We start from the raw sequence: 13,039 nt of genomic DNA on the forward strand, positions 1-13,039 counted from the left end.
TTAGCATTAGGCTCTGGAGTACAAGGACAACTTAAAACTTGGTGTGTTCAGGTTTTCATGTATGGGCTCCTGCACCCTTGTGGTTTTTTTTCTCTAGGTGCACCTTTTGTCTGAATGGGCAGGAGGCAATGGCAGCAGTGAGTAATAGGTTTAGGCATATTTATCCTTGTGTCATACCTACTTTGGATGAGTACCAAGGCCAGGCATCATTCGTACCCATATTGTGGCTTTGTCTGTAGGTATTTACTGTATTTACTGAAGACATGTCAACTTGTAAGCTTTCCTGGTATTAAAAATCTGTTAAAAACAGTGGGCTGGCTTATTTTGGGGTACTTTTGTTTACAAATTCTTGATCCTTGTGAGGGTTTTTCTTTGCTCCTCCTCCTTTCCCCCCTCTTAGTAGTAGACTAAAATGATTCTTTGTCTGCTCTCCCTTATCAAGAGTTTGTGTTTTGCCTTTTGGAACTCATTTCAAACATGAATGTGTTGTCCAAAGTAGCTGTGTTAATCAGCTCTGTATGCCAGACAGTTCCTTTCTTGGTGATGGCAGATTAATATATACTTACAGTTTTAAGAAAATGGTATCCATTAGGTTTTTGGAGAGAAATGACAGATTTCTCATTACTTTTAGGTTATATATGTGAATAACTGTGGTAGTTTAAGGTCTAGTTTTATGTACTTAAAAACAAGTTTAAAGGAGAGTTCAGGAGGTGATTTTTGGCACCTGTGTGGGGAACTTTCAAAGAAGTAAAATGCTCACTGTCTGGGTACTTTGTGAGAATTGTAAATGCAAGCTATGTGTTCTGTTGGCTGTGCAATATTGATTTTATTCAGAGTTTTCTTGCAGCTGTTCCAGTCTTCTGAATAATAGTGATGTAGCTATGTTTAGAATTTCATTTAAAATGACAGTTTTTAAGGCTTATAGATTCAATAGGAAACCTGTGCTTTTTAACTTCCATTGAATTTGTGACTGACCTGTGTATAACTCTGCCCTCCTTATTGCTTGATTTTGCATGATTAAACAATTGACAAAAGTATTTCTTTCTCTCCCCCCCCCCAACAACCTGTGGATAATGCTAAGTCAAAAATGATTTAAACTAGATCTGTCAATGTCTGCAATTTTTTTCTTTCGTGAACTGGAACTTCTAAAATGGGAACATGTCATTTTGGTCTCTTAAGCATAACAATTTTTTTTATACTCCACTTTGGAGAGCACTTCCTTTCTGAGTGTGGGACTTAGATGTGGAAAATACATGTTTGTCTTTTCAAGAACTAGGTGGTCTTTAGACTGCGTTGGATTATGGAACGTAAAAATATTGCTAGACTATTGTGTGGCTTTAAATATATGGGTAAACATACACATATGCAATTAAGGTAATAAAATAGTAGCCTAATTTTATGGATATCAGAATGAGCTCACATGGTATCTATTTACTTGTCAGCAGTCAAAAACAATAATTTTAACACAAGCCACTTATTCCGTTCTCTTCTGTGCAGTGCTGCTTCTGTGCCAAACAGAGAGACATTTAGACCAACATAGCTTCCATATGTGCTCAGCAAGTTGTTTCTAGTAGATATTTTACCCATCCCTGTTGCTGAACAATAGCAGAACTTTTTAACTTAGGAAAAAATGTAAACATCTTGTACTGAAGCTTAGATACGTAGCTGTTGGCATTTTTATTGGTGTGTTTTGCATCAGTAAAAATGTGGGGGATGAGACTTCCAAAATGTCAACTTCTCAATATTTGTTTAAATTAAGTAAATTGTAATTATTTAAATGCTTTTGAACTATTTTCATAGGGTTTAGTTTAGCAGCTTTTAAGAGGAACAAGAGGAAGTTGGAGTTGGCTGAAAAGGTGGAAACAGATCTTATTCATCTAAAGAAAAGAAGACAATCACATGAAAAGGTTAGTTCCTGCTTAAAATTTTCTTGTGTCATCCTAAACTTATAGCAGATTGCTAATGCATTTCATGTTGTATATGATGAGACTAATATAGCATTAGAAGCCACTTCTCGTCGGCCATCCTAATGGTATAATGACAGATATAATTATAACTTAGTACAACTAAAACTTTCTGCCTTGCTACTTGAAAACCAGACTGTCACTTTGTATCTTGTTTGTGCTATGAAGAATCTTTTGTTCATTTTGAACTGGAAGTATGACAAATGTAAACACAAACAGATAATTATTTACTGAAACATTTTCTTTAGCTTGGGATCTCTGTCACTGTTTCCCACTTTTTAATGTTCCCTGAGCGCACTGCATTATGGAGCTGGAATTGGTGAAATTTGAAATATCAGGTAGGTAAACATGTGCATCTGTGCATGCATCTAGCATTGACATGGCCCGTATTACTTGTACTGCAAAACTGTTAGGGTTCCCTCTGTTCTCCTCACCGTTAGTCTGAATTTACAGCTTTTGTTAACATTCTGAAATGTCCATCACAGTATTTGTGTTTACTGTTGAATATTAAAATATGCCTCATTCATTAAATGCCTATGCATTAGTTGGGGCCTGTGGGTTTTCAGATTACCCATTTCTCTTCACTTTGGTAAGCTGACTGACCACTGCCTTACGTAGTTGCGTATGTTGATGTAAATAACATAAATCCCAGAGAACTGACAAAAAAGTTTATTCCCTATAGTCTGTGCAAATGCAAGCCAGTGATAAGTTAGGCAGTTATCTTTTGTTCTTAGATAAGAAGTTTCCCCGAGCAGGGGGCTAATATTTCTATTTTCAAGTACATGAGACCTTATGTTCTGTAAGGATAGAGGGGGGAGGAAGTTAGTTATTAGTTATAGGACTTCACATACCTCCTTGTGAAACTAACAGTATTAAAATGTAACTTGAGGGAGGAGGGGTCTCTCTACAGTATTGATGTTCATGTAATAAGGGGCAAGTCAATGCTTGAAACATATGCCAATGCATGAGCTTACCAACCTGCAATTTGAAATTTCAAGGGCTCCAGAGTCATGTGCAGCGCTTGTGGGAGAACCCCAAAGGCCAGTGGTGGTAGGTAAAGGAGGTGATCAAATAGAGCTCTACTCACCGGTAAGTAATCCAGTAACAACACACTGGTCTTGTCAACTTCCTATCCATGAAGGGGGGGATGAAAACCAAACCATACTGTCAATGTAGACTGCTTACATTATCCCCAGAGTGTGAGACAGTTGCAGCCTTACATGAAGTTTAGTTTTTAAAAATGAAGTGGAAACGAAAAATCAAATTCTATGAGAGCAAATTCTAAAAAAACCTCACAAAACCACCCCCAAAAGTAGAATAGTTCTTTCAAAGTTATTAGGAAATGGTCATTTAGCAAGGATAAGGCAACCCAAACTTCTTTGGGATGAGTCATTCCAAAATTTCCACTGTCAAAGCTGAGCTCCCATAAAAGGTTTTAAAAGAGCTGTGTAAAAAGCCGTTTAAATACTTGTGTAATTAGAAGTTAATCTTGTCAAAGTTAAGCTTTAACTGATAAGTATTTACTTCAGTTTTTTAATTTGCTGTGCTTCTGTGGAGCTGCAGACCTGTGCCTTCCAGCAGGACTTTCATTGTCAGGTTTGCCTCACCTGCTGCAGCCCTATGCTGGAGCTTAGCTTACGTGCTTCTGCTGCTCTAATGCACAGTTGTTATAAATTCTGGTCATTTTTTCATCTATGAAATTTTAGAAGTTGGGAGAAAAGCAAGGTAGACAGGATGTTAACGAAGTTAAAGCTGAGTGGGAATCATAACTAAAAGGCCTATGTGAAGAGGTATATTGCAGACTGAAAAAGGCTGAAGCTTCTTGGAAGTTTTAGCTTTTGATAAATGTCACCAGCTAAAACTAAACATACAGTTTAAAAAGCACTTTTCAGTAACAGTTAAATTATACCAACCTCAAAAAGAAGGAGAGGCAGTTAACATTTAATAAAGATTATATAGAAAGTACTTGGCAGTGCAACTTATTTGGGAAGTAAAAGCCCTTTAGTAAGTGGGATTTCTCTTTACTGTATTTTTCATTGTTTACCCAATGTGGGATTTGTAGAGGGTTATGAGACTGCACACAGTCTGTTAATGACTTCAACAAATTGTGAAGGTGTAGAAAGTTGTAGTGACTTTGATATTGATTTATGTAGTTAAGAAATCATTCTTGTTTGTGTGTGAACTGAGTAAACGCATTCACAGGGCGAGTGTATGATGTGTTAATTCAGCCAGATACCATTCTGAAGTTCCCACTTCAAGCACCAGTAAACATCAGAAGTGAGTGTTTGTTGTCTTACAGTCAGCCTGTCTTTTACCAGAGGAAATTGTCATTGAAAAAAGCTTAGCAGAGTTTGGCCAAAAGCCCTATTTTTAAGTTGTCTTCTGCTATTACAAGATTTTTATGGCTCTGCTGAAGTTTAAGAGGAGTTGTCCTCTCCTTGATTTGAATAAGTGGCACTAAGAACTTCCAGTGAGGGTAATTTCTTTTATATAGGTTAGTGTTTACAAGTTATTTTTTTATGGGCTAGTTATTTATTGCCATAAATAATATTATTTTCTGTAAGTTTTATTAAATCTGCTTTGTTTTTGCCTAGCTTAACACATGTCCTCAAGTATGTGTACAAGAGTTTGAATTCAGTTTCATATTCTTCGGCTACTGTATTGGGACAATAACAATGAACATATTTAGAAAAGAAAAATACATCTGCCCAACAGAAAGGCATTATTTCTTTCAGTATTTAGTGCGTTTCATTTCTTGTCATTGATCATCTTGAATGTATCATGTGAACTTTTAGCCAGTTCCAGCTTGAACGCTTTGAGTGAGCAACAGTCAGAGCATAGCATTATATATCATTCCCATTATATATGGTGAATTTTAATGCCTTAAATTTTGCTTCAGATCAATTTTTTAAGGCAGTTTAAAGGCCTTTAAGAGGCCTTTAAGAGTCGCAGCCGACTGTTGCAGTCCTTGTGTCAGTTTTACTTTTTCTTGCACTTTGAACGGGAGTTTGAATTTTATGCATTTCCTTTCCCTTAAAGGAATAAATTTTCTTTCCCACATCCATACTGAAATGGTCTTTCATGACAATAATGCTGTTTAGACTTCAAAAGTATACTTTAAAATATGGGAAAAGAAAGATAAAGATTTGATCCATTCCAGTTAAAATAAAAACAAAACAAAACTAATCTGTGGAATTCAGTGTGAAATAATTCCCTCATCCTGAACACAGAGGTCAGACCAAATATTCTATTTACATACCAAGCAACCATTAAACTGGAACAGCTAGGCTTGTTTATCAAGCTTTGTACCATTAGATCTTAACTGCCCCCTTTCAAACACATGAATGTTGTACCAGTCATGCATAAACTGTCAAGATTAGGTTGTTATGATAGTACATTATGCTGTCAGTTTTCCTAGAGGAAAATGTTTCCAGAAATTGGTATCTATGAATTGGTCCCAATGCTCATAGAATAGTGACATTTTCCCTTTTCTTAGATGGATTTATAAGTGTTTCTTTAAAATACTTTAATAAATAAAATGCTGCATAAAAGACTGCCTTTTGCCTTGTTAAAGGCCGCTGTAGTCAATACAAGTGCTCCATCAAAAACACCTTAAAGCTGACATTTTAAAAGACCAAAATATATTAATAGTTGATATATTATTTTATAACAGCGCTATCCACTACTGCGCCTTCTCTGTTTCCACTTGATCTTTAAAGGGTAGTGTGGGACATAATAGAAGATTTATGTGTTGCCCTGTTTTGAGCAGGAAGATACTGTGAAACCCGATATTTTTAGGGCAGTCTTCTTCTAATTGTCATCAAATACAAAATCCTGTTTTTCCATGTGGATAGTTGGGTAATAGTATATAGATGTTAATTGCTTCAGTGGTAATTACTTTTTATGGAATTTCAGAACAGTCTCAAGTCAAGAAGGGAAAGAAGTCCAGTGTGTAGTTATCTTTCAGCGGGCACTGCGTAGAGCTCTCCTAAACTCTTAATTCCTTCCTTAGGAGCTTGTAAAATGAGGACTATTTATTGTGTTTTCTTATGTACAGAAGAAAGTAAGGGTGAGATTTACAAAATACTTGATAGAGCTCTGCATTTGTGCAGATGAGGATCTTCCTGCTTTGTATGTGTGTTCTTAGCTAAGTTTGAATATTTGGTCCATGATTTCATGAAATTAACTTCCTTTCCTGTGCAAGGTGCTAAGTAAGTAATATGAGGTCTTAGTTTTCACATTGACCTTCAGTTCTTTCCATGTAAAATATTAACTGATTCGTAGATTATTTTTAGATTGCAATACTGTATTGTTAAAACCCCCAAACTGCTTTTGCAGTGGATATGTTAGTATAAATTTCTAGCTGAAGTCAGATGTGGAATTTGTTCACCAAGTAATAATCAAGTTCCCTTTGGAATTTGCAGTTGTTTTTAAACATAAGGTGTTAAATTAATGAATCAAATGCATAAAAGTAATGGCAAACAAGCTGGATCTTGGTTAGTCCTTGTTGGACCCATATAGAGTTTGGACTTATTTTAGACTTCATGAGTTGTACTGTTTAACATATTTCTTCTGATTATCTTGATACTAGCTTGATGGGATCCTGGGTTTTTCAACTTTCATATGGTTTGAAGAGTTGAAATGTGAGACTCTGAAAGTCTTCTTAGCAGCTGTGTTCTTCCTGGAACTCCTCCGGCACAAAATGCCTTTTTGTATGGAGAAGTAAAGTTTTTCCTTTGTAAAATTGTGATGAGCTCTTCATTTACTGGTTCAGAAATTGTAGGGTTGTCAGTTCAGTTTACAAATGTAGAAGATTTTTAATACTGAACTACAGGATTGATTCATGATGTCACTTCTAAATGTGTCAGTCAGTAATGTTGAAATGAGAGGAAACATAAAAATAGGTCTAGAAAGATCTGACAACATATTTTTTTCCATTGGATATGGAATAGAGCTGGTCCTTGCTGGTTTTCAGTTTGTGGAGTAAGAATATGTACAGCATTAACAGCGATTCTTTTTCTGATCACAAACACACCCCCTTTCCCCCCCGACTTATATTACTGAGAAGGAAAATACAGAATTCCTTTGCTTCAGTGATACAGGCTTCCTTCAGAAGGTTGTATGGGCCAGGTTAAAAAAAAATGCTTCCCTTGGTAAAGATTTCCAGCCTCCTAAGTTACAGCATCTAAAAATACAATGAGCCAGAGCAAGCAAACTATACCACTGAGTTGACAGCAAGTACTGATAGGAAATAATTCTTTGAAGAGAAATAATGGTGAAGAAAATTTCTATGCAACATATATTTGTAAATGCTTGTAGGTTTTTTGATTAAAATATCTTTTAAAAAGAGAAATTAGTAAGATAGCTACAGAAGGCAAATATTTTATGTGAGAGCCAAAGTAGAAGATAGATGGCAGATTGAGCAAATAGTTTTGCAGATGCTGCAAAGAAGGCTGCAAGCATTTCTTCTTTGCTGTCAGATGATACAGAAAACATGCTGGTCATTCTAAGCCTCATCTTTCTCAAATGTATTCCTGTTCATTATGGGAGCTCCAAGTGTTTGATTTAATATGAAGTAAGATTAAACAGGTGGCCTTAATTCTGGCATTTCCTAACTTTGATGGGCTTGATTTTTGTATCTCTAGTTGTCTATTAATCACGTTTTTTTGTTGTGGCTATAGTTTCCTTTGATAAAGGGGGGCAGGGGATGAACAAGAAAACCTTAATCACATTGGTAGTTCTTCCCTATATAGAAATCATAGCATCTTGCTTAGAATATCAGAATTGTCTCTTTACATGGTAAGCGGCTTCTTTGATTTCTTTTTCAATCTTATGGATTCTTTTTTTCTTTACGTAGCTTTAAAGATCAGGGTCTCTGAAAATGCCATCTCGAAGCTTTTGAAAAAGTCCTTTTGACACAACATCTTTGGAATAGGTAGCTGAATAATTTCTTAGTGGACAAGTTTCGTGAGTTTCCACTAAGGAAAAAGCATTTTTGGCACTTTTATGAGTAAACGCAGGTAATCTAGTAATTTAATGAGTTCTGAGATATTTTATTACCTTCTTGTTTTCAGAGAAGTTTTCTTCAGGTCCTGCCTGAGGCATGAATGCATTTTTTGGAAGATTAATGGCAGCACAACATGCATGATAACAAATCCATTTTGTTGATAGGCCTGTCACTTGGTTTTGTGCACGTAAGTTTGCATTCTCCCGAGAAGTATAAGCTGACTTTAATATACTATTTTTACTGGTTGTTTCTGTTTGTGTGTCCTGCAGGAGAATGACTCAGGAACATTGGATACAGTTGGTGCAGTTGTTGTGGACCAAGAAGGAAATGTTGCTGCTGCTGTCTCCAGTGGAGGTTTAGCACTAAAGCATCCTGGAAGAGTTGGTCAGGTGATTATAAGTTTTCAGTTGGGAATGACTCTTCAGTGTCACAAACAATTGTGGTATTAAGAGTTGAGGGAGCAAACTGATGTTCTCCCTTCCTTCCCATTAAACTCTGAAGGCGTTATCACTGCATTGGAATGCAGGTTCTGTTTTCAGGGTCCTCCATCAGTGTTACAAGACATTAATAGGTAAGAACTTGTCCTGTAGTTAGCTACCTTTTGTCAGAGGTATTCGTAAGTTAATTTCTTGGGCTTACCCAAGAAATACACCTTCTTAATGCCGCTAAAAGTCTCTTAAATAATTAGAGTGGTTTTTAAACAAAGTTTTCGTCAAATATTTCGGAAAGCTGTCCTAATTAATTTTTAAATGATCTTGTGAATTGATAGAGGTGACAGAGGTATTGGAAGAACACATGAGGTAGAGGCATTCTTTGTTATTAGGTAGAGGAATTTTGAGGTACATAGGAAATGTCAGACTCCATGTGTGTACAGCTGTATTCTTGGCTGACTTTTTCCACTGTCCTAAAAGCAGTTTGGAAATGCATTTAAGGTTTTCTTTTGGAATAGCAGAGTGGAAAGGACTTTATGTAATCAGGGAACAGCAGGAATTATTTTGCCTTTTGATACCTGTACCCTCATTTTCTGTAAAGTTAGGTTAGACCACCATATGTCTATGATTATCACTCAGTTTTGAAGAATAGTGAAAGAAAGATGGATTGTAATTGACTGTTGCGATTTTCTGTTTATCTTTTCTATTAATACTTGGATTTTTCTTTGAGTCTTTTTTTTGTTCGTTTGGTGGTTTTTGTTGGGATTTTTGGGTTTAGTTTTTTTTGGGGGGGGGGAGTTTGCTTCATTTTCTTTTTTAGGAGAGGGAGCAAACAAAAAACTTTGAATACTTAAATTTATGAAAGGTGTCCTTCTTTCCTTAGGCAGCTCTTTATGGTTGTGGCTGCTGGGCTGAAAATACAGGAGCTCATACCCCTTACTCCACTGCTGTGAGTACTTCAGGTATTTACTACTTTTATAAATATTTCAAAAAGTTGCAATCTTTCTCAATAATTAGTTTACAATTTCCAACTAAGGTATTTCTATGAATGGTGAATTAAAATGCTAACGTTATTTCCAGACTACATTATACATTTGTATGATTTATTTACATATAAATGTATGTGTCTGTCAGTACTGTCTTTAAATCCATGATTTGATCCCTGTTTGTTGCTTATTTTGGTCTTTTTGCTTAAATAATAGCCAGGTGAGTTTTCATCTTGTATCGCACTGAAGGGGTGTACTGCATTTGCTATGCATTAAGGGACCTGTTCTCTTGTAAAGAAGTGCTATTACAAGGCAAATACTGTGTTAAACACAGTAGTCAGAATTAACAGTGGTCGGTATAGAGAGAGGTGAAAATAATTTGCGGAGTTCAGACCTAGGTAATGTAAATTATATCCCAAGTACTCTAAAGTTAGAGTCCTGTTACAGAAATAGTGGGAGGAGCAAGGTAACAGGGTGTAGAACTAAAATTTGACAGAGACTGAAGAGCATCAGAAATAGCCTGTGTTGCTTTTGAAGTCCTATAGGTGTCTAATTTCCCATATATTTAAGCCTGTCTCACACTGTTGAAAACTTGTGTAGATGCTCATCCTTAAGTTCAGTGTTAGTAATAGCAATTGTCCTTTTTAGTACTTAGGCAAAGGAAAGTTCTACTGAATGCAAAAATCTTGGAGATCTTTCTGCTCAAGGAACACCATATTAGTTTTAGTTTAATAAATGCTTACCTATGTAAGCCAATATACTTAAATGTTGCCATACTGGGGACCATAATAATACTGAGTATAAGTGTGTGTGTGTGTGTGTGTGTGTGTGTGTGTGTGTGTGTGTGTGTGTGTGTGTGTGAGAGAGAGAGAGAGAGAGAGAGAGGGAGAGATACAAATGTTTACAGGAAGCGAGAACTCTTCTGTAATCAATACCATTCTTTTTTCCATTTTCAGAAGCTCATAATGTTTTATTTTATAATGTAATTTATGTTTAGTGCTGTTTTAAAATATATTGATGCCTGACTTTTGTTTAAAATATGAGCATCCAACAATGTGGACCATAAAGTTAATTAAGGGGTAGAGGGATGGAAAAATTAAATTATAGGAAAGGTTGAAAGACTGAAACTTACAACTTGGCTGGATGACAACAGGAGATGGGAATGGGGGCATAAACATCTGCAAATATTCAAAAGGTGAAATTGCCCAGGCTGAGCAAGAAAATAGTATGTTAACATATATCTTTGTTGGCTGAAATCTTTAGAAAATAAAGGTGCTGCCTAAAATTTGGAAAGCTCTAAGAGAACATAAGTGTTGTCACTTGGTGTCTCTAAAATAAGGCTAGACTATATCTGTAATAGTGATTATACACCCTTCTTGTAGGTTTCTGAACTGGTTTTGTGTGAGCATACATTTAAAAAACCAGCAACAAATGAAACTTGCGTGTCACATATAACTAAAAACTGCGTGTGCATGCACATTCATTTCATGTTTCGTTATCCACTGTATGTAAAAGCACTTAAAATATGTACATAAAATAACTGAAATTTAAAGTCAGTTTAGGTTTCTGTGGTTTTTGCAATATAACATTTTATTGTTTTAATTTCATGTCTCTTTAATTTGTCTTTAAGTGGTAAATTTGGCACAAATTTAGCTTAACATTTTTTTACAGGGAATATTTTCTCTTGTATAGCAAGGAAAAAAGAAAATTAGCCTATGGTTGCTGCGTATATTTGAGTACTGTGAGCACGGACAGTATTTATTGTTAAATGACTTCTCAGAGTAGCTGATTCATCAACGCACATTTAGGATTAGAAAAACCTCAAACTTGAATGAAAAGTTTAACTCTGATTCCCATAGAGCTTTGTTGAAATTATGCTCAAAATCATTAGGTATGTAGTATATGTTAAACCAAATAATTTTAACTTCATGATTCTTTGGGAAATAAGAAGTTTCACATTTGTGTTGGTTTAGACTTCGTAACTATTTTTTAGTGATAGCTAAAACTTCAGGTCTTGAGAATTGTTATATCAGGCTATATATTTAGTCTTGAAAAAGGATGTTCTTTGGCATTAGTTTCCTACCAGCAATTTTTAAGGGCCAGGTTTTGTAAAGCATTGTGATTCCATACTTACGAAATTGCGCATGTCTTTGGGATTTGGAGGCTATGGTCAGCAAGAGATTGAACAGGTTGGGGAGAACCTCTGCAGTGAGGAGAGTCTGGAATAGTAATTCAGAGTATACAGAATACAAAGTCTTGCACATTGAAATCATTGCAGAATTGGCAGGAACGTGAGAATGGTCACTCTGGGTCAAACCAGAGCTCCAGATAGTTTGATGTCCTGTTTCAGAGAGAGGGTGTTTGCAGGTTTTGAAGTTAAAATATGTGACCAGGAAAAACACTTCCACTCTGTTATCCAAGCTTGTAGCAATTTGTGATACTGGGACTTTATAAGCTGGAAATATCTTTTTGTTTTTTAATAGGTCAGGTTGGCTTTCTCGAGATTTCTCATTTCTTCTTGTACTTAGAAGACCAGTTACTTAAGTTTTGCTTGGCATGTTTTTCATATTCTGTGGTTTACCTTTGTAGAACCTGTCTTGGGCAAAGAAAAGTGTTAGTTGCAATGCCACAGTTAGTTACACAGTAGGTTTTACTCCTGTTTTTTTTTTTATTAATTTAATTCTAAAATTGTTCTGTTTAAGCTTCATTTTGGGACACCGCTTTCAATACCTTCTCATTAAAAAAAGGGAGGCAGGGGGAAAGAGGCATCGCCATAAATTACTTCATTAAAAGTACTTCCAAATTCATGTTGCTTTTTTCCAATGGTCATTTCTCATTTGAAGACATACGTTTACATCTTCTGTTTTCCCTGTGGGTGGTCGCAGGCTTCCTGCTTTTGCATGTTCAGGGAGGATCTGGGATTAGTTCTTATGCCTTTAGCAAGTTGGTTCTCAAATATTCTTGACCATTTTTATTGTGATTTTTGCATAGAATTTGCCAGTGGTGGTGGTTCTGCACTTGTTTGGGTATGACTTCAACTTCTTAAACAGTATTTTCTTACCTCTAACAGTCTGTTGGCCTTGTTTAGCCAGATTCCTGTGGTTTTATTTTTCTGGGATTTTCAAAAGTGTTGTGGTTTAAACCCAGTCAGGCAACTCGTTCACTCACTCCGCCCCTTCTTTCCCTCCCCCTACTCCCGGAGGGACGGAGAGGAGAATCAAAAGAATGCAACTCCCACGGGTTGAGATAAGTAACTAAGGTATGACGCAAATCTCTACTGCTACCACCAATGATAACAATGATAAAGGAAATAACAAGAGAAGAGAATACAACACCTCACCACCAGCTAACCGATAACTTGCCTCCCTCAGCCCGACCAAGCTCTGACCGGTACCTACTCCAACCTCGCAGTCTACCAGCCCTTCCGGGTAACTCCCAGTTACATCCTGGGCATGACGTGCTGTGGTATGGAATAGCTCTTTGGTCAGTTTGGGTCAGGTGTCCTGTCTCTGCTTCCTCCCGGCTTCCCCTCCTCCCTGGCAGAGCATGAGGCTCACAAAGTCCTTGGCCAGACCAAAACATCATTGTTATCAGCTCTGTTCCCGAGCCGAAAGTCAAAACACTGCACTGCACCAGCTACCAAGAAGGAAA

General features: G+C 36.5%; 1 protein-coding gene across 1 annotated transcript in view; it reads left to right on the plus strand.

Annotated features, from left to right (window-relative positions):
* The window catches only part of TASP1 (taspase 1), an 86,154-nt gene that overhangs the window by 33,283 nt on the left and 39,832 nt on the right, over positions 1-13,039 (plus strand). The window contains 5 exon segments of the mRNA XM_057423324.1: positions 1,801-1,907; positions 2,963-3,016; positions 3,018-3,053; positions 8,241-8,360; positions 9,286-9,364. Of these exon segments, the coding sequence (XP_057279307.1) occupies positions 1,801-1,907; positions 2,963-3,016; positions 3,018-3,053; positions 8,241-8,360; positions 9,286-9,364 (396 nt within the window).

The sequence above is a fragment of the Pezoporus wallicus genome, unplaced genomic scaffold (genome assembly GCF_028554395.1).
Source record: "Pezoporus wallicus isolate ANWC-B61680 ecotype Strahan unplaced genomic scaffold, APGP_CSIRO_Pwel_v1 contig_4191, whole genome shotgun sequence".
In the NCBI taxonomy this organism is placed as follows: Eukaryota; Metazoa; Chordata; class Aves; order Psittaciformes; family Psittacidae; genus Pezoporus; species Pezoporus wallicus.